The sequence below is a fragment of the Eschrichtius robustus genome, chromosome 2, assembly GCF_028021215.1.
Source record: "Eschrichtius robustus isolate mEscRob2 chromosome 2, mEscRob2.pri, whole genome shotgun sequence".
Classification (NCBI taxonomy): Eukaryota; Metazoa; Chordata; class Mammalia; order Artiodactyla; family Eschrichtiidae; genus Eschrichtius; species Eschrichtius robustus.
In genome coordinates, this window is record NC_090825.1 from 133025168 (window position 1) to 133049590 (window position 24423).

General features: G+C 38.7%; 1 protein-coding gene across 1 annotated transcript; it reads right to left on the reverse strand.

The window, feature by feature from the left end:
• HAVCR1 (hepatitis A virus cellular receptor 1) lies at nt 1-24002 on the reverse strand. Its single transcript, XM_068534565.1, has 9 exons — nt 23960-24002; nt 21780-22112; nt 18523-18600; nt 18112-18423; nt 15084-15182; nt 11878-11933; nt 8738-8852; nt 7842-7878; nt 1-103 (listed from the first exon to the last, which is right to left on the reverse strand). The coding sequence occupies exons 1-9, from the start codon at nt 24000-24002 to the stop codon at nt 1-3; spliced, it is 1176 nt and encodes a 391-aa protein (XP_068390666.1).
• Between the last annotated feature and the right edge of the window lie 421 nt (nt 24003-24423).

Consider the following 24423-nt stretch of genomic DNA (forward strand, 5'->3'; position numbering starts at 1 on the left):
TTAATGAAGGTCATCAATAATGTAGATATTGTCTTCTGCTCGGACAGGCTTCAGAGCTGCATTTTTCAAAGCTCCAATGTGAGAGTCCCTCAATGGAATCACACTACAGAAAGAATAACATGAGTAAGAGAAAAGCAGACCACTTCTCAAGTATGAGCAGTGCATTTGTTTATGTTCAAGCAAGATTGGGTATTTGCATTTCCCAGAACCCCATTCACACAGCCTATGAAGTAAATAGAAGCTTTCAGAGTTGTGAATATGAAGTTTCAGGAAAGTCTGTTTAATAAGCAGGTAGAAAACCTCAGCAGTAGTTTCAAAAACCTCAGACTGGTCTCCTTCTAGAGTCTCATGTAATAGAATACAAAAATTGAAAATCTAGGGACTTCCCTGATGGTCCAGTGGTAAAGAATCTGCCTTCCAATGCAGGGGACACAGGTTTGATCCCTGGTCGGGGAACTAGGATTGCACATGCCGTGGGGCAACTAAGCCCATGTGCCAGAACTACTGAGCTTGCAGGCCTCAATGAGAGAGCCCTCATGCTGCAAACTACAAAGCCCACACACTCTGGAGCCCACGTGCCACAACTAGAGAGAGAAAACCTGTACACCACAACTAGAGAGAAGCCCATACACTGCAACAAAAGATCCCACATGCCTCAAAGAAGATCCCATGTGCCACAACTAAGACCTGATGCAGCCAAATAAATAAATAAATATTTTTAAAAAAACAAAGAAAGAAAATCTAAGAAGACAAATATCAGATATCAAATTGAAGTACTAAACCAGGATACATATTCTCAAAGATGGCTAGGAAATGGTTTGGCTGGTGTTTTTCCAACTGTGGACTGTGACCCTTTAGAGAGGGTTATTAAATCTATTTAGTGGTCTATATCCTGTTTTTAAGATAAATATATATAAGTATACAAAATATCAGAGCGTACTGGTATAGTAAAATAGTATTGTTTCATCTAAGTGTATACTAGATCATGGAGTCAAAAATCTTACCATGCCTTAATGGTTAAAATTAGAAAGCCATGGGTTAAATGACTTTTATAACACATATGCTCACACATCAAGTGTATGAATAGGTCATTTGTGGAGTTTTGATATTGCTACTCTTTTATAATTTGTAGTGTATATAGTTACTACTTTTTATTAGCTAAGCCTGCCCAGAAATGATATGAAATGTACTGCATCTTCATTCAGCTCTGATCTTTAAATGGATTAGTCACACATGTGTGGAAACCGTTTAGGTGTCAGTAGCTCAAAATGAGTCAATGTGATATAGGTGCCCCAAAAATAACTTCATGGGGAAATGCTCATTTTTGTTTTTGTTTTGTTTTGCTTTTCCATATTATACAGTATTTCCTACAATAAATATTTTCTTTTCTAATTAGGTGACAAAAAGTGAAACTTGAAAAAAAAGTTAACAGCAAAAGGACAAAAATAAACTAAAAGGATGCTATCTTTCATGCTTTTCTGCCTGTAGGGAGTATTTTTTTTCTTCCATTCTTGGAAGCAGATAGTCAAAAATTTCTATAAGTATGGGATTTGGACTCTAAGATACATAAGATTGAGTCTTTTACCTGCTGTGGGGTGTGACCTTGGATGTCACTTAACATCTCTCAACCTGTTCTCCAATCTGTAGACTAAGAATAATAATAGTGCCTGTGAAGGGTTTACAGGTTCACTGCTGTGAAGGGCATGACTGCAATAATAAAAGCCAATGTTTATGGAACACTTGCAATATGTTTGGCATAGTTCAAGGCATGTTCTGTGGATTGGCTCATATGATTAACTCAGACATAGGAAAGACTATGTAATAACATCCAATGAAAGAGAACTAGGAATAACAGCTGGCAGCTTAAGAGAGATGGATTTGGAATCAAAGAAAGACCTGCTTAAAGCCCAAGCTGGACAATCACAGAAAGATAGACAAAATGAAAAGGCAGAGGACTATGTCCCAGATGAAGGAACAAAATAAAACCCTGGAAAAACAACTAAATGAAGTGGAGATAGGCAACCTTCCAGAAAAACAATTCACAATAATGATAGTGAAGATGATCCAGGACCTCAGAAAAAGAATGGAGGCAAAGGTCAAGAAGATGCAAGAAATGTTTAACAAAGGCCTAGAAGAATTAAAGAACAAACAAACGGAGATGAACAATACAACAATTGAAATGAAAAATACACTAGAAGGAATCAATAGCAGAATAACTGATGCAGAAGAACGGATAAGTGACCTGGAAGACAGAATGGTGGAAATCACTGCAGTGGAACAGAATAAAGAAAAAAGAATGAAAAGAAATAAAGATAGCCTAAGAGACCTCTGCGAAAATATAAAATGCACCGTTTGCATTATAGGGGTTCCAGAAGGAGAAGAGAGAGAGAAAGGACCCAAGAAAATATTTGAAGAGATTATAGTCGAAAACTTCCCTAACATGGGAAAGGAAGTAGCCACCCAAGTCCAGGAAGCACAGAGAGTCCCAGAAAGGATAAACCCAAGGAGAAACATGCCGAGACACATAGTAATCAAACTGACAAAAATTAAAGACAAAGAAAAATTATTAAAAGCCACAAGGGAAAAACGGCAAATAACATACAAGGGAACTCCCATGAGGTTAACAGCTGATTTCTCAACAGAAACACTGCAAGCCAGAAGGGAGTGGCATGATATATTTAAAGTGATAAAAGGGAAGACCTACAACCAAGAATACTCTACCCGGCAAGGATCTCATTCAGATTTGATGGAGAAATCAAAAGCTTTACAGACAAGCAAAAGCTAAGAGAATTCAGCACCACCAAACCAGCTCTACAACAAATGCTAAAGGAGCTTCTCTAAGTGGGAAACACAAGAGAATGAAAGGACCTACAAAAACAAACCCAAAACAATTAAGAAAATGGTCACAGGAACATACATATCGATAATCATCTTAAATGTGAATGGATTAAATGCTCCAACCAAAAGACACAGGCTCGCTGAATGGATACAAAAACAAGACCCGTATATATGTTGTCTACAAGAGACCCACTTCAGACCTAGGGACACATACAGACTGAAAGTGAGGGGATAGAAAAAGATATTCCATGCAAATGGAAATCAAAAGAAAGCTGGAGTAGCAATACTCGTATCAGATAAAATAGACTTTAAAATAAAGAATGTTACAAGAGACAAGGAAGGACACTACCTAATGATCAAGGGATCAATCCAAGAAGAAGATATAACAATTATAAATATATATGCACCCAACATAGGAGCACCTCAATATATAAGGCAAATGCTAACAGCTATAAAAGAGGAAATGGACAGTAACACAATAATAGTGGGGGACTTTAACACCTCACTTACACCAATGGACAGAGCATCCAGAAAGAAAATTAATAAGGTAACACAAGCTTTAAATGACACAACAGACCAGATAGATTTAATTGATATTTATAGGACATTCCATCCAAAAACACCATATTACACTTTCTCCTCAAGTGCACACGGAACATTCTCCAGGATAGATCACATCTTGGGTCACAAATCAAGCCTTGGTAAATTTAAAGAAATTGAAATTGTATCAAGCATCTTTTCCAACCACAACACTATGAGATTACAAATAAATTACAGGAAACAAAAATGTAAAAAACACAAACACATGGAGGCTAAACAATATGCTACTAAATAACCAAGAGATCACTGAAGAAATCAAAGAGGAAATCAAAAAATACCTAGAGACAAATGACAACAAAAACATGATGACTCAAAATCTATGGGATGCAGCAAAAGCGGTTCTAAGAGGGAAGTTTATAGCAATACAACCCTACCTCAAGAAACAAGAAAAATCTCAAATAAAAAATCTAAACTTATGCCTAAAGGAACTAGAAAAAGAAGAACAAACAAAACCCAAAGTTAGTAGAAGGAAAGAAATCATAAACATTAGAGCCAAAATAAATGAAATAGAAACAAAGGAAACAATACCAAAGATCAATAAAACTAAAAGGTGGTTCTTTGAGAAGATAAACAAACCTTTAGACAAACTCATCAAGAAAGAGGGAAAGGACTGAAATCAATAAAATTAGAAATGAAAAAGGAGAAGTTACAACAGACACCGCAGAAATACAAAGCATCATAAGAAACTACTACAACAAACTCTATGCCAATAAAATGGACAACCTGGAAGAAATGGACAAATTCTTAGAAAGGTATAACCTTCCAAGACTGAACCAGGAAAAAATAGAAAATATGAACAGACCAATCACAAGCACTGGAATTGAAACTGTGATTAAAAATCTTCCAACAAACAGAAGTCCAGGACCACATGGCTTCACAGATGAATTCCATCAAACATTTAGAGAAGAGCTAACACCCATCCTTCTCAAACTCTTCCAAAAAATTGCAGAGGAAGGAACACTCACAAACTCATTCTACGAGGCCACCAACACCCTGATACCAAAACCAGACAAAGATACTACAAAAAAAGAAAATTACAGACCAATATCACTGATGAATATAGATGCAAAAATCCTCAATAAAATACTAGCAAACAGAATCCAACAGCACATTAAAAGGATCATACACCATGATCACGTGGGATTTATCCTAAGGATGCAAGGATTCTTCAATATATGCAAATCAATCAATGTGATACACCATATGAACAAATTGAAGAATAAAACCCGTGTGATCATCTCAATAGACACAGAAAAAGCTTTTGACAAAATTCAACACCCGTTTATGATAAAAACTCTCTAGAAAGTGGGCATAGAGGGAAGGTACCTCAACATAATAAAGGCCATATACCACAAACCCACAGCAACATAATTCTCAATGGTGAAAAACTGAAAGCATTTCCTCTAAGATCAGGAATAAGACAAGGATGTCCAGTCTTGCCACTCTTATTCAACATAGTTTTGGAAGTCCTAGCCATGGCAATCAGAGAAGAAAAAGAAATAAGAGGAATACGAATTGGAAAAGAAGAAGTAAAACTGTCACTGTTTGCAGATGACATGATACTATACATAGAAAATCCTAAAGATGCTATGCAATCCATATCAAATTACCAACGGCATTTTTTAAAGAACCAGAAAACCACTAGAGCTAATCAATGAATTTGGTAAAGCTGCAGGATACAAAATTAATGCACAGAAATCTCTTGCATTCCTATACACTAACAATGAAAGATCAGAAAGAGAAATTAAGGAAACAATCCCATTCACCATTGCAACAAAAAGAATAAAATACCTAGGAATAAACCTGTGTAAGGAGGTAAAAGACCTGTACTCAGAAAACTATAAGACACTGATGAAAGAAATCAAAGATGACACAAACAGATGGAGAGATATACCATGTTCTTGGATTGGAAGAATCAATATTGTGAAAATGACTATACTACCCAAAGCAATCTACAGATTCAATGCAATCCTTATCAAATTACCAATGGTATTTTGCACAGAACTAGAACAAAAAATCTTAAAATTTGTATGGAGACACAAAAGACCCCAAATAGCCAAAGCAACCTTGAGAAAAAAAAAAAAAAAAAAACAGATCTGGAATCAGACTCCCTGACTTCAGACTATACTACAAAGCTGCAGTAATCAAGACAATATGGTACTGGCACAAAAACATAAATTTAGATCAATGGAACAGGATAGAAAGCCCAGAGATAATAAACCCATGTACCTATGGTCAACTAATCTATGACAAAGGAGACAAGGATATACAATGGAGAAAAGACTGTCTCTTCAATAAGTGGTGCTGGGAAAACTGGACAGCTGCATGTAAAAGAATGAAATTAGAACACTCCCTAACACCATACACAAAAATAAACTCAAAATGGATTCAAGACCTAAATGTAAGACTGGACACTATAAAACTCTTAGAGGAAAACATAGGAAGAACATTCTTTGACATAAATCACAGCAAGATCTTTTCTCACCCACGTCTTAGGGTAATGGAAATAAAAACAAAAATAAACAAATGGGACCTAATGAAACTTAAAAGCTTCTGCACAGCAAAGGAAAGTATAAACAATACAAAAAGACAACCCTCAGAATGGGAGAAAATATTTGCAAACGAATCAATGGACAAAGAATTAATCTCCAAAATATATAAATAGCTCATGCACCTCAATATCAAAAAAACAAACAACCCAATCCAAAAATGGGCAGAAGACCTAAATAGACATTTCTCCAAAGAAAACATACAGATGGCCAAGAGGCACATGAAAAGCTGCTCAACATCACTAATTATTAGAGAAATGCAAATCAAAACTACAATGGGGTATCACCTCACACCAGTTAGAACAGCCATCATCAGAAAATCTACAAACAATAAATGCTGGAGAGGGTGTGGAGAAAAGGGAACCCTCTTGCACTGTTGGTGGGAATGTAAATTGATACAGCCACTATGGAGAACAGTATGGAGGTTCCTTAAAAAATTAAAAATAGAATTACCATATGACCCAGCAATCCCTCTACTGGGCATATATCCAGAGAAAACCATCATTCAAAAAGACACATGCACCCCAATATTCATTGCAGCACTATTTACAATAGCCAGGTCATGGAAGCAACCTAAATGCCCCATCGACAGACGAATGGATAAAGAAGATGTGGTATATATATATAGAATGGAATATTACTCAGCCATAAAAAGGAACGAAATTGGGTCATTTGTAGAGACGTGGATGGACCTAGAGACTGTCATACAGAGTGAAGTAAGTCAGAAAGAGAAAAACAAATATCGTATATGAATGCATATATGTGGAATCTAGAAAAATGGAATAGATGAACCAGTTTGCAACGCAGAAATAGAGACACAGATGTAGAGAACAAACATATGCACACCAAGCGGGGAAAGCAGGGGCGGCAGGTATGAATTGGGAGATTGGGATTAACATATATTCACCAATATGTATAAAATAGATAACTAATAAGAACCTGCTGTATAGCACAGGGAACTCCACTTCGCTGTACAGTAGAAACTAACAAAACATTGCAAAACAACTATACCTCAAAAAAAAAAAAAAAAAAAAAAAGCCTAAGCTGGACCAAATGAAGCAGGCTATTTGGATGTGGAAGTAGGCAGAGGTTTCCTACCATTACAGACAGGTGTTTGGGGACATGACTACATGAATGCATATAAAGAGGTTTTCACTTTTCACTGGGCAATGGGGTAGATTTGCAAAAAATTCAAATGCTATGAGGCCCAACAACTAATGTAAAGGAACAGAGCAGGCTGGGCACGTAACAGTGGGGATGGTGGGAAGGGTGGGGAGCTGGAAGCACGTGTCTTAGCCTATGCCTTTGTATGTCTTCAGCCTGGAGTCATCCTCCTCCAGATCATTGCAGAACTGCCTTCTGCTCCTTTGGGGCTCACTCACATAGCCTATTGCCCTGCTCTGTATTCCCCACGGCATTTCTCTGCAAGTCCTAAAAGTACCCTGTTTATTCATTTATACGTTTCTGTCTGTTTTGTCCATCTCTTTGGAATTTAGTAGGCATTCAATAAACACTCAATAAACAAAGCACTGAATGAAATCAAATAACAAACCAAACAACCCATTCAAATGTCCCATCAAACAAAATCTGCAATTTAGTTCTCTTGCTCTAAGCGGTCAGGTTTGAGGTACTGTTTCTGGAGCAGTTCTGGCGCAATTCCAGGGAAATACAGAGACACTAAAAATATCACGGGAAGGTTGGACAGCAATGGAGGTGCCCTATATACTAGATTTTTCAGGATCCAGAGTATAAAATGGAGAGTTCAGAAGGAAAAGAGAGGGAGAGAGAAATTATCCTTATTTTTACCAGAGTAAGAATATCAAAAGGCGTTGACACAAACTCTTTCAACCTTACCGTAGTAGCTCCACCTTGTTACCCAGGCAAAAATATCCTAAATCGGGGAAGAAATGAGAGAAAATTAAACATGTAAGACAAAGAGTTCATGAGATTTTTTTTCCAAACAAGTATATTATTACTGTTATTACTTTGATATGAACAAAATCTGTACAGACCTCAGAAGCTGAAAAAATTAATTTACAAGAAAATATTTTTAAAAAGAAGGGGAAAAAAACCAATCTGGACCCTTGCCTGATAACTGCAGGTAACTTTTTTTGAATCTGTAGGAGCCAAATAAGCCCCTTAGTGTAAAGTATCTCATGTTTACTAATAGTTTAGTGTATTCACCCACATGTCCCAACTTACTTTAATGCAATTATATTTCACTGTAAAAAAAATGGGGGATTGTGTTTGTTCCATAGGTGACAGGTTTTACACACACGCACAACTGGTGGAAGGAGACCAGGAGGCCCTGGATGGCTGTCTTGTGAACCTCTTTGTTCTACTCTTAGCCCTGAAATCAGGTATCCCTCTCAATGTCCCATTTGTTTCTTCTGTTAAGTGGGTGTTGTAACACCCTCAAGAATTTCAGCCCTTATAGGGACAAAACTTGGTTCTTGAGGGAAGGGGGAAAGGAGGAGTGAATACATCTTATATATTACAATGGTTTGCTGCCTTCCAAACCCCAACTCTACCCAACCAACGCTTATTTCTCCATATTTAATTTCTCCTATGGAGAATTTAAATATCATGTTTCTATCTATGGGACAATAATTTTAAGATAAAGAAAAAATTAAAAAAAGAACAAGGTAAAAACCAAGGAAGTTATGTGAAATTCAAATCATGTGGTGTGTAGGGCTACAGGCAGTTTGGCTCAAGAAAACTCCCGCAGGCACAGTCCTGAGGTGACTTACTTTTGCTAATCGTGAAAACCAAAAACGTGAGCAATAATACCAAGGCAGTAACACAGATTCCAATGTAGACTCCCTTATTGGTGCTCATCCATGGATCTTGTGCCAGCGTCACAGGCTAAGAAAACATCAGCAGATCAAAAAAAAAAAAAAAATCTTCTTAGAATTATGGGTAGAAAACATTTCTGAAAATAATGTACACAGACACATTTATCTTTATTGGCCTTTGGCTAGTTCCGGATCATGAGGGGGTAAGACCAAATGATTTAAAGTTATAACCATGTGGTGAAATTCTAAGACAATTTAGAATTCAAAATGTATTTGGGGATGGTGGAAATGTTTTATCTCTTGCTTGCGGTGGTATTTACAGAGGTGTATATACATTTGTCAAAACTCCAACTGTACACTTCAAATGAGTGTGCGTTATTATATGTAAATTATACCTATTTTAAAAAATTAATAAGCTATTTTCATAAATAATCCTCTTATGATATTAAAAAAGAAAACAACAATTTTTGTTCCTATATAAGTTGACGTGGTGGTGTTATCTCAAGCTATGTGAATGTGTTCAATTATTAAAATTGGCCCTTGATTACAAAACTATTTTTTTTTTAACTAGAATTCAAGATTCCATCTATGTCTTTATAAATGGACTTGAAAGTACATGCTCATATACATGGCCCTGCTTAACAATTAAAATGCTGCACAGTTGGAAAGAAATACAACTTTATTTAAATCTCCTAGTATGGTTCATAAGGGATCATCACTTCCCGGAATAAAACCGAAACACGCCATGCATCATGTTCAGCCCTTTTACATAACTTAACTCTAATCCTAAAGAGGCCCCATGGGGTAGGTATTTTAACAGAAAGGAAGTGAAGATCAGAGAAAAAGATTAAGTCTCAAGTCTCTTCCTGCATAAGAGTTTAATCTCTGGAGTCAGAATTCCAGCTCTTTTACTTAGTTGCTGTGTGATCCTAGACATGTTATTTATCCTCTCTGAACCGCTGTTTCTCTGCCTGTCAAATGCAGATTAAATAGGGTTCTTGGGAAAGATAATTTAGGTACTTCCTGATCAACACGATGAGGAACACAAAGGATGGTGACTTAGCATGTGAGCTGTCCTTGCTTAAAGGGGGAACAGCCAGTGTCTTGGGAGGGAAGAGCTGTGTAATTATCTTACTTGTGGAGGATAAAGTGGTTACATGGAACATGGAGTTACAGGAAGCAGGCTTTGCTTCCTTTTTAAAAATATTATGTTACATGAAAACTGCAGTTTCGTTTTAGAATGTGCAGCTAAGCATAAAGAAAGGAAAACAAAAATCAACCATAATCCCAACATCCAGATACAGCCACTATTACCATTTTTCATTACGTACTCTTCTAGAATTTTATCCTAGTGTTTTTCTTAACAGAGCAGTTACTATATTCAATATATACTACAGTATATACACTATACACACACACATACATACACACAGTTTTTGGTCGTGCTGCACGGCATTTGGGATCTTAGCTCCCCAACCAGGGATCGAACCAGCACCCGCTTCATTGGAAGCGCAGAGTCTTATTAACCACTGGACCTCCAGGGAAGTCCCTACACTATTTTAAAAGTTAGTCTTTTCATTTAACAATCAACACTGTCTTCTCATGTCAGTAAATGCACTGCAGTGACAACATGCTTAATGGCAATAAGCGGGCATGCTTAATTGACTAAGTAATTAATCCCTTATTATTGAACATTTAGGTTGTTTATACCATTTTCATGAGTATAAATAGCAGCAATGAACATCTTTTCTTATACATCTTCACGTATTGGTTCAATTTTCTCCCTAATATGGAGTTCAGGAAGTTGATTTACTGGGTCGAAATATATGCTGCTTGGTTTCAGGATAGCTGGGAGACACCTTGACATCTTCAGAGTCAAGACACAAAAAGCCCACGATTTTGCCTGTTGTGCACTTGCCTCTGTATTGCTTCCACTTGCTGCTAAACATACCTGCCCTGCCGGTAACTGAGGTAAAGGACAATCTCATCATTCAGAATGTTTGTTTCTTTTTTCTTAATCCAGCTATAACAATATAACAGTCATTTACATTGTGGCAGTTCTGCTATTTAACAGGCATATACAGATTCAGCACATATCCATCGGATCAATCAGTGCCCATACCATAAGAGTTGTTAAAATCTTCAGTATCATTCCTATGCAGTGGTGCTCTCATTGTCACTAAGGTATGCAACATAAGGCCATTTGACCTCACACTAAATAACTCCACTTTGCCTGAGCTTGAATTTCTCTTACAATGGCCGTGCTTCAACTTCTCACCAATTGTGATCAGGGTGACTCTCATACCTGAAGCTCTTTAGGTTTGTTGCTTCTAAGAATTATTTGCACATAGTAAAAGGAAAGCTGGTTCACCCAAGGGAGCCAAAAGTAAAGGACCTATTGATAAATTCTTCTAACTTAGAAAGATGAGGTTTTGATGAACATCATAAGAATAAAGCCCCTTAGATTTTTCTCAAGCTAACTGTGGAAAAAGTATGACAACATCCTACAGAATCACAAAGTTTTTCAAGACGTTAGGACCTTAATAAGTCATCATATGGGGAGGTTTATGTATAGAAAGACTCAGAAGTGGCCTCAAAATTTCTACATAGGAGGACAATTGGGTTGGAAAAGGATATTAGGGGGCCTAGGTTTAAGCAAGCACACTTTCATCAATGTAATACTTTCAGTGGGGATGGCCCCCATTCCACCACATCAATTCAAAGCACGTTATTGCTCTAATGATCATTGAAGTCATCCTGGGTATGTAACGTTAACACGAGATCCTTGAATTAATTCACTCTTTTTTTCTAATTTTCTGGGCAGGAGAAAGTCTGTAGTGTTTGTGTGTGTGTGTGTGTGTGTGTGTGTGTGTGTAGAGAGAGTAAAATATCACTCTTCAGGTATTTCTGACAACTAGTGCATCTATATAAACTTTTTAAGTTAATTAAAGCATCCCTATTTAAGAGTCAAATTCTTTTCTTCCTTTATTTGAAATGTGTGGACTAGTCTTACAATAATAATCTCTAAATGTAACTTGCTTCCAGGGAGACATACAAGTGAATCTGGCTAATAAAGTAGGAAGGAATATGCTTACAGTTTGATTGTTATGCCAAAGGGCATCTGGAGACTGGGTCACAGTGCCGTACGCATCTGCTCAACAAGAAGGAAAATGAATTAGAAAGACAAAAAGTATTGAATTTTCACCGCAAACACCAAATATATTCACATTGCCTTCTGGTAATGAATGAAAAGTTGAATAATCATATGGCTAAATGCTGTAGGCTTGCAAGAGTTATACCAAGTTACTAACATTTATTAATTTAACCTGTAAGGTTGTGCTTCTTAAACCATTTTGTCATGGACCCTTCCAAAATGAACCCTTTTTTTTCTCTCTATGGAAAAAAATGTATGTACACAGAAAGTTTACCTACAATTTTAGAGGAGTCATAGTGGCCCATTATCAGAACTAGGTTAAAAATTGCCACTTAAAGTTATGTAATCAATATTTTCATGACAGCTAAGAAGCTGCCAATGAGTGCTCAGAGGCCACTGCACATCCAAAGAGCAGAACCACCCTGTTCAAAATAGTTGTTACATTGGTTTTACATTTAAAATGTGTGTGAAATGTACTAAGATATCTGAAATAGGTGGCATCCAACTCCTACATTATATGCCACAGTGCCTAGACATTGTTGCAGAAGTGCTTTAGAAAATACGTTACATCAGCCCCAAGGCCAAAGTATCTTATACTACCTAAAACCCCAATATAAAAGGATATCATGCCTTAAAGTTTTGAATATACAAATTTTAATAGTGTTTGAAATATCTCTTTTGTCATACAGAACATATACTATTGGCCCTCCTAAGCAACTATAGGTCAAATATGGGTTTCTCTTTTTACTGAGCACTTTACATCCTTATACCAATTTTTTAAACCCCATTTTATAGTTGAGGAAACAGATCTGAAATGGTTAAAGTTTCCAACTCTAGTAAAGGACAACAGCCTCAGCTCATAACCACCACACACATTGCATTCCCATCCAGTGAAAATACTGCAGGTCTTACGGATTCCCTAACTACTGACAAAGCTATAAAAATGTCACTGTCCAGTGGCAATGAAACTGGACTAACTATAGCCCCCCAAATTTTTACACTTTACATTACTGTGTCTACATTTTATTCATTCCGACACTACTTCTTAGAGAGCCAAAGACAATATCTACAGTCTAGGCTCTGTGTATGACTTGTGTTATAACCTTAAGTAAGTCCTTCAGGTACAGAATGGGTGATGTTGCAAAAACAGCATGAAAAAAAATAAATAAATAAAAACAGCCTGGACTTGAGTCAGATAAAACTTGACTTCAATGCTGACAATGTCCCTTGGCAATGTGACCTTGATCAGGTCCTCTGCATATACATTTGTGTATGTATGTATGTATATGTATATATTTATATTTCTAGCTGGGGTAACCTTGAACTACAAGCTGTTGATAGCACCTGTCTGTCTCATAATGTTGTCACATTAGAAGATGCACTAAACACCATATTAGACAAATATCAGCTATTACTATTATGTTGTAATGAAAGGAGCAATAGGGGAAGGAACACAGTGCAATGGACTTTCCAAACATCACGGCCTTCCTTCCTCACAAACATGCAATCAGGAATGCAACAACTTGCCCATGGGCATGCAGCTAGTAACTGGCAGTTGAATTGGAAGCTGTCAATCCCCAAAGCAGAACTAAGGAGCCTCCCCAGTCTGGCAATGGCAGTAAGTAAGGTCTGCCCTGAAAGAATTAAATGAGGTAATATATGACAGTTTGCTGGCACATCCATCTGTCAAAAGGTGGGTAGCAGGCCATATGATGCCCAAACTTCCTTCCAGATTAACATTCTCTGCTTTGTGAGGCTTTAACCCACGGAATTCTGACTGGGGCACTGTGAGGATTTGGCTGGAGAGCCTCACAGACACTGACAAGATGGCAGCAGTCACAGAAGTCATGGGGACACAGCTGCTCCAACGTCTGTTCCATTCTGGAAAGCTCTACCTTGATCAGGTTTTAGTGACATATTTTAGAGAACGGTTCTCCACTCCTACTTTCTTCTTCCTCATCGCATAGAAGTGTGGATTGCAGCTGCTCCTACTGCTGTTACTTTGTATTTTAATCTACTTTCACTTTGTTTCTGTGCCGGGAAACAGTTCACACTAAGGAGTCCACTTTCCAAACCAAATGTCACCATTAGCTAATCCCAAGTGAACTGGTCCCTCTCTGCGTTTCACTTTGGGTCCATTTTAAACTAACCAGCTTCCAGGAATGACTGGCAAAAGGTAGGCCATACTGGGGGTCCACTACAGATTGGCAACTCCTGAGCACGATGAGTCATATGCACGGGGAGTCTTGCAAAGCTTGACCTTGTTCGGATGCATCCCAGGCACAAGGACACATAAGCTAGCTCTGCACTACAAAGGGGTTCCGCATGTGGCACTCCCCAAATTTACCACCATCGGTAACAGAGGTAGCTGGGAAAGACGACAGGACTCAGCATCACCTTTCTCCATCACAGGAAAGACAGGTCAATCTTACATCTCAAAAGAATACGGACCTACCCGAATTGGGGAGAGTGGGGAAGACTTTTGGGGGGTGGCATAGCAGAATCTCAGTGGGGCATCCCTCTTTGGTGCCAGTGTCATGTGTCCTCAACCCATCTCAAAGTGTCCATGTGAAATGAAAACTTGACAAGGCAGAAGGGGAGCCTTCTGGCTCTATATAGCCTCTGGGGCTTAGAGGAAGCGTAAACACAGGTGACCAGTTTGGTCCGGACCAGCTTAGTTTGGATTTAATTGTTTTAAGGCTCTGGCCCAAGGGAGTAAGCCCAATACTAAGTTTAAAGTCAAAGCTGGTTCATTTAATTTAGAAAAATACTGATATGCATGTGGATGTTCCCAAATCATATAAGCTGTCTATGCCGCTCAGTTGTATGTATTTCTGGACATTCTAAGTAATAGTCATAATTGCCACTAAATCTATCACTTACCTTTTAACTGTGTCCCAAGATCTTTATCTCATTTAATCCTTGCAAGAATTCTACAAAATCAGTAACATTCTATCCATTTTACAAAGGATAAAAACTGATTCAAAGAGGGTAAGACGTTTGTTCAAGTCGCATAGCTGACTGGAGTAGCCAGTGTTGGCACTCAAGGCAGATCTGTCTTATTCCAGAATATGTGTTCTTAACAATGTGCCAATGTTCATCAAAATTTGAAAGCTCCCAGGTGTTCAGGAAAGAAACGGAAGTTACCTGTTGAGCAAGAGTGTGATGGTGAGCCGGTTATATTTGTTTCTTGCGGTGTGGTAGGCTGGGTTTCTGCTGTCTGCGTTGGAGAAGATAAAGAAGCTACTGGAATGACAAGAATGGAAGAATGGTGTTCAATTTGTGGAGGAAAATTTCCACCCCCAAGAAAAATAAAAAACAAAACTAAAATCAGGAATTACCCTTTGACTCTTTCTTAGAAAATATTCAAGAATGGCCTTCAGGCATTATACTGCCATACAGGTATTTCATTATCATGAATAAATCTGATCTAGAGAATGATCTGGAGAGCTTATCAATAGACAGAATTATTTCACTTTTTATACTCCTAGGATCCCCCTAAAGCCTACAACAGTGCATCTTATGTAGGACACCCAATTAAACTTTTATTCATACCAATGACGTTTCACTTTTGTGGAGCAGGGCCTTGAGGTGGGCACTAATCCACTCTCCCCGCTTCACAAGAACCCCAATCTGGATTTCCTCACCTTATTCAAGTTCCTAATTATCCATCCACACATCTTTCCAGGGAGATGCACACACTGACCAGCAGGGAAAACATACTGAGAATATTTAATTCCTTGAGGTCCCTTTAAGGTGACAGTACTGTCCGATGTCTGAGTCTTGGTAATAAGCCTCAAAGCAATGTTCCTGGTACCTTGGCTCCTTCTGCAGTTGTGTTTTGGTCACTCTTTTTATAAGACTGATTTCCTGTGTTATCTGATTCATCTTCCATTTCTCACCAAAAAGCTTCACCAAGAGTTCTCAGGGTTATGTTTCCTTTTCCTTTCTTGAAATCTCTTCTTTATTTTCTATCAGACATTTCACTTTACCTGCAGAGTTGACCACTTGCCTCTTAATAAGGTCTTTACATCCCTTCCTCTTAGAGCACCACAGAAAATTAGAGCAAGTTAGTGGTGCTGGCTGGACAAGAGTTCCCAAACCTGGGCTTTCCTTATTGCCTCTCACTGGTCTTTCTCTTTCCACTCCCCCACCATGGTCTTCACATTTCAACATCATCTCTTCTCTTGTTTTGAGCTATCTTTTGTTTTTGGTGGGGTTCGTTTGTTTGTTTGTTTTTGCTTTCCTCTAATGCTCAAATCTGTAACAGGATGTGGCTCTCTTTAGGAACTATAGGAACTAAGAACAGGATGATTCAGAAAGTCAGATGATCAGCATCTTCGGTCAACTTAAATCCATGCAAAAGACCTCTTGAGCTTAACTTCATCCCCTAGTTCGGGTCTTTGTGGTCATCTTTCTTTTCTCCTCTGCTCCTACAACTTTACATCCAACCAGTGCATGAATATTTTAGGCAACTAGCATGGACGGGGCACAGAGCGCAGACAGGGAATGGATGTAAAGATAAATTCCCCTGCCCTGGATCTGCTCCAGTGTTCACCTCCTTTCTATACTGTAAAGTTCAACTCTAAACTCAAACTCTTTAGGAAACTATCAGGATGCCTATAAGACTCAACTAATACTATCCCCCAGGAGGTCACATAAACCAACACTTTCCTTCTGAAACTCTGCTTTTTAAACAAAGGCCATAACTTACACATGCTCGCCAAACAAGGAGCACTAAGCCATCCACCTCTGCAGGCACAAACTATTTAGAAGCTAAATCAATATTGAGAAAGTCAACAGATGCTCTAGTATGTTCGCTGCCTGGAACAAAACTATTTTTCTTACAAAGTTCTATGGCTCTAAAATCCCAGTTTTAACCTAAAGACGTCTCTTTAAAACTCAGTTCAAAGTCCAATCCTTCAGATCCCTCCTGGTTGAATATAGACATGGTTCAACGGGAGTGAAGGGAAATCAATATGTTCCATCAGACTTTTTCGGCTAAAAGGTTGTGACATTTGTGTTATTCCTCAGGATCCAGAGCCATTTTAAATTGCCAAAGGGTTGTGGAGGCTTTGAGAATCTCCACTAAAAAGTTACATTTTTAATCCGAAAAATAGAAAGTTTGAACCTAAAGATGTCCTCAGAATGGCAAGCTATTTCCCCAGCTTTAAGTCAAATTATTCTCCACTTGTATTAACCTAAACTTTAATCTAACATAAAGTTGAACTATGAACTATGTGGCCAGAATTGAAAAAACAAACGTGTGCACTCTAAATCCCATAAGTCCTTAAATCTGATGTTTACTTTGTCATCAGTATAAATAGCATTACTCTGCTACATAAATAAATTAAATGATGCTAGAAGCAAAACTGTGTAAGTCACTGACACCCTGAAAAGACAGGGTAATTGTATGAAGGCCTTTCCAGTGAGAATGTCAGATCAGAACAAATTCATCCAAACATAAGCTCTATGTTCATAATAGAAGGCAGCAAAGGCCCAACATTCAAATTAAAGAGGACAATCTTGACTCAACCATTTTCTATTCGTATGACTGTCAACACTGAACTTAGACTCTGTGCCTCAGTCCTCACAAATGTAAAATAGGATTGAATCACACCTACAAGGCATAGGATTGTCATAAGAATGAAGTGGCTTAATACTTGTAAAGCAGTTAGCATGGTTCTAGACACAGGAAACAGAGTAAACATTAACTTCACTGAAATCTTATCCTCAAGTGTTGGATGAGACTTCAGAATGGATTAAATGATCTCTATTCAGAGCTCCTTGTAAGGACAGAATCTCATTCACCTGACCCTGTTCTGGTATTCCCTATTTTTCCTCATAAGTCTGTGTTCAACTGGGCCAAATCCCCACCATCCTCCTTAGATGTCCAAGATCAGTGGTCTGGCTTTTTTATTTCTTTTCTTTTTTGCTATTAATGAATTCCTTTGAGAATCTGATAAAAAGCTATAGGGTCCCCTCACTCTGAAGATGCTTATACATACAAAAGGTGAATATAACATGGGACGGATGTTCACAGATTCTGTGAAGCCAGATTTGGAAGCCTGTTCAAATCCTTACCCCAGACTGCACTTCTGCCTTAACACAACACCCTGGATGGTCTGTATCCTCTCCTTTAAAGCCTTCTGGGCTCAGAAGCACATCTGTTTACCTGGCTGGAGGTTCTTTGTGGGTGCTGGCACTGGAAGAGCAGAGGAAGAGGCCCTCGTTGTCGTTGGAGCAGTGGTGACCGTCATTGTTGTTGGTAGAGCAGTAGTGGTCGTCATTGGTGGTGGAGTAGTAGTAGTGGTAGTTGTTGGTGGAGTAGTAGTAGTGGTAGTTGGTAGAGTAGTAGTAGTGGTGATCGTTGTTGGTGGAGTAGTAGTAGTGGTGGTAGTTGGTGGTGGAGCAGTAGTGGTCATCGTTGGTGGTGGGACAGTAGTGGTCGTCATTGGTGGTGGAGTAGTAGTGGTGGTAGTTGGTGCTGGAGTAGTAGTGGTCATCGTTGGTGGTGGGACAGTAGTGGTCGTCATCGGTGGTAGAGTAGTAGTGGTGGTACTTGGTGGAGTGGTAGTAGTAGTACTGGTGGTAGTTGGAGGAGGAGTAGTAGTGGTGGTCATTGTTGGAGTAGTAGTCGTCATTATTGTTGTCGTAGGTGGAGCTAGAAATCAACATGAAAGCAAGGATTCATCAAGCAGCAGGAAACAAGAGTCGTGTGCTGGGCCTGTGCACCAACACAACCACTGGGACTGTCCCCAGGCAGAAGTGAGCACTTATCTCCCATGAACTCGGAGTTCTCCTCATTGGTCAGCTAGAGTCTGTGACTGAGGAGGGAGTGAAAACATGTTCACAACAAGGAAACAGCTGCATTGAAAGGAGTATATATGGGGAGGTTTGGAGATTAAAAAAATGACACCTGGGATTTGTATCGAAGCCCTTTGAAAAGACTAGTCCCGCATATCAGATTTATGTATCTTCATAAACGTCTGTGAGGTAGGGAAAAAAGTCTAGAGCCCGAAACCGTGTTTGTCCTCTCAGTGGCGTGTGACTAGGACCTAAATAGTAGTTCCCAAGAACCAGAATATTTACCAAATAAATAGCATTCCGTTCAGTCAGTCCTAAGGGTACCCTCCGAACAAACCTGCATCCTAAATGTGGATTAATTCACACCGTTAACATACGCTAGATAACACGGATGCCTTGTGCATTTGGTTTGAAGGTGGACTAGACCTTTTAAGGTTCCTTCCTTCCTAAGGGATAATAACAAAAAGTAATGACTTTGTCTCTTTCCAGAGTCAGAAATGGTATAGGACTCCAAACCACTTACTGAAGTCCTCAGAGCTACCCAGAGAAAGAACTGCAACTAGGATTAACCCAAAACACAGTACCTGGCACAAAAGCAGAAATTGTAGGATTGAGTCAAGAATGTGTACTTTTTTCTCACCAGGCATCTTTTTTGCCCACAAGAAGTATTCTTAAATTTCAACTCTACTAACTATAAATTAGAACCTCAAATCTCTTGAACAGGAGACAATTGGTGTGAAAACTCTTGTGAGGGATTGAAGTCAATTTAGTTTGGAAACTAACTGATTTTTGCCTTAAAGAAGAAAAACATTTTTTTCAACAAGTATTTATGAGTGTCTATTATGTACAAGGCATTAGTAAATGTTTTAGGCTTTGGGGGTTCTGTGATCTCAGTGGTAATTGCTCAACTCTGTCAGTGTGAACACAACCATAGACAGTATATAAACTAATGGGTGTGGCTGTGTTCCAATAAAACTTTATTTATAAAACTGTTGGTGAGCCTGTTTTATAATCTGATCTGGTCCTAGGGCTACAGTTTGCTGACCCTGCTCTAACAGTGTAGTCAGAGGTTTTTAAGAAGAGTGCAATCCAATCCCCTCCCTTCAGTTTGAAATCAAATCTAGAGAAAAAAGGAAGCAAGCAAAAAAGTCTGATCAAAGGCTATAACAAGGAAGAAACCTAATTGACTTGTTTAACTAATGTGTCTTCCTCAGTGGTAAGTATTTCCTGAGGAAGAATCTAGGAAACTAAGGGTAGAGGAGCTGCTGAGGAAGAGCCCTAACAGAAGGTTGAAAAGTAAGCTGATTCTGTGAAACGTGCAAGAAAACTTAAGCAAATAATTGGATTGGAGGCAGAGAGTCACTTTGGCTCAGTTATGGACCCGTTTCCCACTGGACAGAGCAGTGGCTTTGTAAATATTCATCTATTAAAGAATTTCTAAGCACTCTAAAATTCCCCTACTGGGACTTCCCTGGTGGTGCAGTGGTTAAGAATCTGCCTGCCAATGCAGGGGACAAGGGTTCGAGCCCTGGTCTGGGAAGATCCCACATGCCGCGGAGCAACTAAGCCGGTGAGCCACAACTACTGAGCCTGTGCTCTAGAGCCTGCAAGCCACAACTACTGAGCCCGCGAGCCACAACTACTGAAGCCTGCGTGCCTAGAGCCCGTGCTCCACAACAAGAGAAGCCACCACAATGAGAAGCCCACGCACTGCAATGAAGAGCAGCCCCCGCCCTCTGCAACTAGAGAAAGCCCGTGTGAAGCAACGAAGACCCAACACAGCCAAAAATAAATAAATTAAAACAAAACAAAAACAAGCAAAAACAAAGTCCCCTACTAATTTCTTTCTCTATCCTTTTTAAAAAATATTCAGCCAGACCAATCAGATAATTTCACAACTCCAAAAATAATCTCTTCTCCACACGCTGCCTCGTCACGTGTCTACAGCGCCAGCCTCTTTTGGCTTCCTTAAATTGCCTCCTACATATAGGTTCCCCAGAGTCAGCTATTTGCTGCATCAGAACTGACCTTATTTTACCTGCCTTTATAAAGGACACAAGCCAAGTACAAAAGTTGGGAGATTGCAATATCAAGTTCATTTAAATTAAAAAAGAGACATAGCTTATGAAGGCCACAGGTATTGGATTCTGTTGTCAATAGAAGACTTTAGTGGGAGAAGATTCATTAGGAAAGAGCACCAGAAACCAGGAATTCCTGAAGAACCTGCTCCTTTCATCAAATGGCAAGAAAAATTAGGATGTCTACATCAAGATGGAAAAATGTAAACTTCCCAGATTTTTGGATTTTATGAAATTCTTAAAAGCAACAGGTGAACGTTACTGAGATGCAAATGTTTTCATACTACAATAAGGCCATTTTATTTTTTCAACAGTTAATTTAGTGATATGGTGTGAAATATGCTTCAAAAAATCCAAGACAGGACAGAGGAAGGGGGTGAAACTATATAGGCTTATACAACGTATATGCAACAAGACTGAATTGATGATTCTTAAAGCCAAATGATACATCTACCTGACAGGACCTTATATTACCTATTTTATATGTATGAATTCTCTATAAGTCTTAAAATGTTAAGAAAGGACACATAAGAATTCTTCTAAGACATAACCTCAGAGAAAAGGGCAGTTCTTCAAGTGGAATAAATTTACCTCCATAAAAATGTTCACTATATTCCACTGTGGAACAGTGAATGCTTTTTCATGAACCAACTAGCATTTTTGAAGCACTGCTTTAGGAGATAGTTTGCTGACTGGGAAGATCTCTAGACTATGGTCTTAGTCTTTTTTTTTTTTTTAATTTATTTATTTTTTATTTTATTTATTTTTGACTGTGTTGGGTCTTAACACTTCATTCTACACAAATAGAAGTTATTCTATCCCAAAAGTTATTAGAAAACAAGATTATAGGAACCTCCTCTTTCCCTATTAAAGGAAGAGAAAGTTAATATCAAACAGAAAACTCTTATCTCTGGGAACCCACAGGAAGTGATCAAAGGAAGGAGGAAGACAAGCTCACCTGGCTTTATACTCAAGTCTAGGGTGATTTTTATATCATTGAACCACCCTCTCTTCTCAACACGGCAACAATACAAGCCACTGTCAGCCTGGGCTGCATTCTCTATGGTCAAAGACACATCCCCTCCACCAATGTTTCCGTTTAGCTTATAACGTTTGTCCTTCTGAAAGGTGACACTGTATCCATTAGTCCAGATAACGTCACTTCCGCAGCGAGTTAAAGGACATGCCCCTCGGCCCCAGCACATGCTTGTGACTTCTCCACCATAGGTGCAGGGTAGTCTGACAGACTGACCCACCACTCCAGTCACTCGTGGGTAAGACGTTACACCATCTGTAAATAAAGAGAAACCTGAGCATGAGGTCTCAATATTTTAACTTTAATTTCATTCTCATTTTTTTTCTTTATATAGCTTATTTGGTTTGTAATCATCTGACTATATCTTGAGTTTTAAAATTTAGTATAAGCATTTTTCTATGTTAACATATTCTTTAGCAGCATCACTATTTACTAGATATATTTGTAGATAAAACATCATATAAACGTTTTTCTGTATTCAGGATTATTTCCTAATAGGAAAAGATTTCCATGAAAGAAAGTATCGGGATCAAGGGCAGAAATATATTCAGTCTCTTGGTGAATATGACCAAATTTCTTTCCAAAAGGTTTGAAACAAATGACACTCCAGTAATGCATGAGTGTGTGTGTACTTCATCCTGTGTTTGACAGGTATCTGCTTATTTAATAGGTAATACATACATGTGGCTTTTCCTCTCCCCTAGATTCAATCACTGTCTCAGTTGAAATCTGTTTTAAAAAGTCTATTGCATTTAAAGTTTTGATTTTCAATTTTTATTGCAATTTTTAAAATTGCTATTGCAAATAAAGTCACCTCACAACCCCTCTCTTATTAAAAAAAAAAAAAAAGCAGACCTAATGTTTTACTTAAAGCATCATTGACTAGAAGGCAGAAGCCTAGTAAACTCTTTAGAAATCAGTTCTTAGAAAAAAGGGTTTATAATAGTTTCAGGAGGAACTGAGGCTTATCATGCTTTACGATCAATCCAAAAAATTTAAGCAGGGATCCTTTCTCGTGAGTTGAGGACAGCCCTGCAATGCAGGTGGTAAGGTCCACTTACCCAGATGAAACCAAAAAATTGGAGAATATTCGATCAAATACTAAATTTTGCCTCTTAAAAACAAATAGGCAGGAAAACCCTCTCCTGTGGCAGTGGCTTAAAAAACCCTGCATTGCCAAATGCAGTCTGGGTGGTCCTTGAAAGAAATCTGAGATTCAACAGTTAATCATAGTTAGGACTGAGCTGTGAGTTTGGGAAATGCTCTGGGAATAAAACACTCATTGTTACATAAACTAAGAGTCTATATTTTTCACTGGAATTCTGATAATATTTAATTTTGCTTAATGTCATTTTTGGACTACAAAGGTAATACATGCTAATTATAAAAATTTAAGTTTTAGAAGTATAATTTAAAAATGTACTTTCCTCACATTCCCACCTCTAGAGATTGTTTTTAAAACTTAGGATATGTCTATTTCTAAAGTTTTCCCCTATCTCGCAGAATGTTTTGAATTAACATATTTTTCTTTTTAAAATTTTTTTTGGCCACACCGGGAGGCATGTGAGATCTTAGTTCCCCAACCAGGGATCAAACTCTCGGCCCCTGCTTTGCGATCATGGAATCTTAATCACTGGACCGCCAGGAAAGTTAAAATATTTTCTTTTTAAAAGAAATAGTTGCACATGGTTAAAAAAATCAAAAGGCACAAAATGGTACAATAAAGCACTCGTCTCCTTCCCACCCTATCCCCTTTTCTTCTTCCCGTCCCCTTCCACACCGTGATAACAACTGCAACTCTTTCCTACATACACTTGAGTAGTTCATGCATACACAACCATCTACCTACTCCTTTTTTTGGTTTCAACACAAATGGCAGCATATGTCATCCTGTACTGCATTGTGCCTTGTTCACCTACCCAAAGATTTTGTAATTCTTAGCATTTATGCAATTTCTTTGGTTTAAGATGTCAGCCTGGTTCTTTGCTCACTAGTTGACCCCATTACCTTCCAACAAAGCCCAAGAACATCTACCCTCCCCCCCCACACACACACTCCCCCTTCCTCGGCGCTTCCAAAGAACAGCCCACCTATTCACTTACCTGTCAGAAGGAGTATGAGGCCCAGGACTACCCACAGATGCATGATGGTATCGCCCTGAAGGAAAGACAGAGCACGCTGGTTGGTGCGCCCCCAAACCAGATGGTATCAGAACGAGTCTTAATTCTCAGATTGCAACTTCTCCTTTCACCCTGATGGGGGGAATCACATAAGACTACCTGCTGGAAACAAGACCATGCAAAGGCTTCAGATCTATTAGCTCCAGGTGACTGAGGGCTCTGCCCCTTCCAACAGAAAGGCAAAGGTGTCCTCTGAAGCAGTCCCGTCTTCCCCAGCTCCTTTCCTATACTTAGAGTCCAAACTGACTCCAGGTGCTGACAGAGGAGATAAGGGAGCAAACAGGAAGGAAACCAGAGGCCGGCTTAGCCAAGGACACCAGAGCAAAGACCAGACTTCCCATGGCAGGTGCACTTACCCTTTGCCTCGAAGATGAGAGTCAACTGGC

Bases quoted from the DNA above. Each gene is read 5' to 3' on its own strand.
- HAVCR1 (XM_068534565.1), bottom strand. From the start codon at position 24,002: ATGCATCTGTGGGTAGTCCTGGGCCTCATACTCCTTCTGACAG. The intron at 22,113-23,959 runs GTAAGTGAATAG...CTTTATTTACAG, and splicing joins CCTCATACTCCTTCTGACAG to ATGGTGTAACGTCTTACCCA. The intron at 18,601-21,779 runs GTGAGCTTGTCT...GTTGATTTCTAG, and splicing joins AGACTTGAGTATAAAGCCAG to CTCCACCTACGACAACAATA.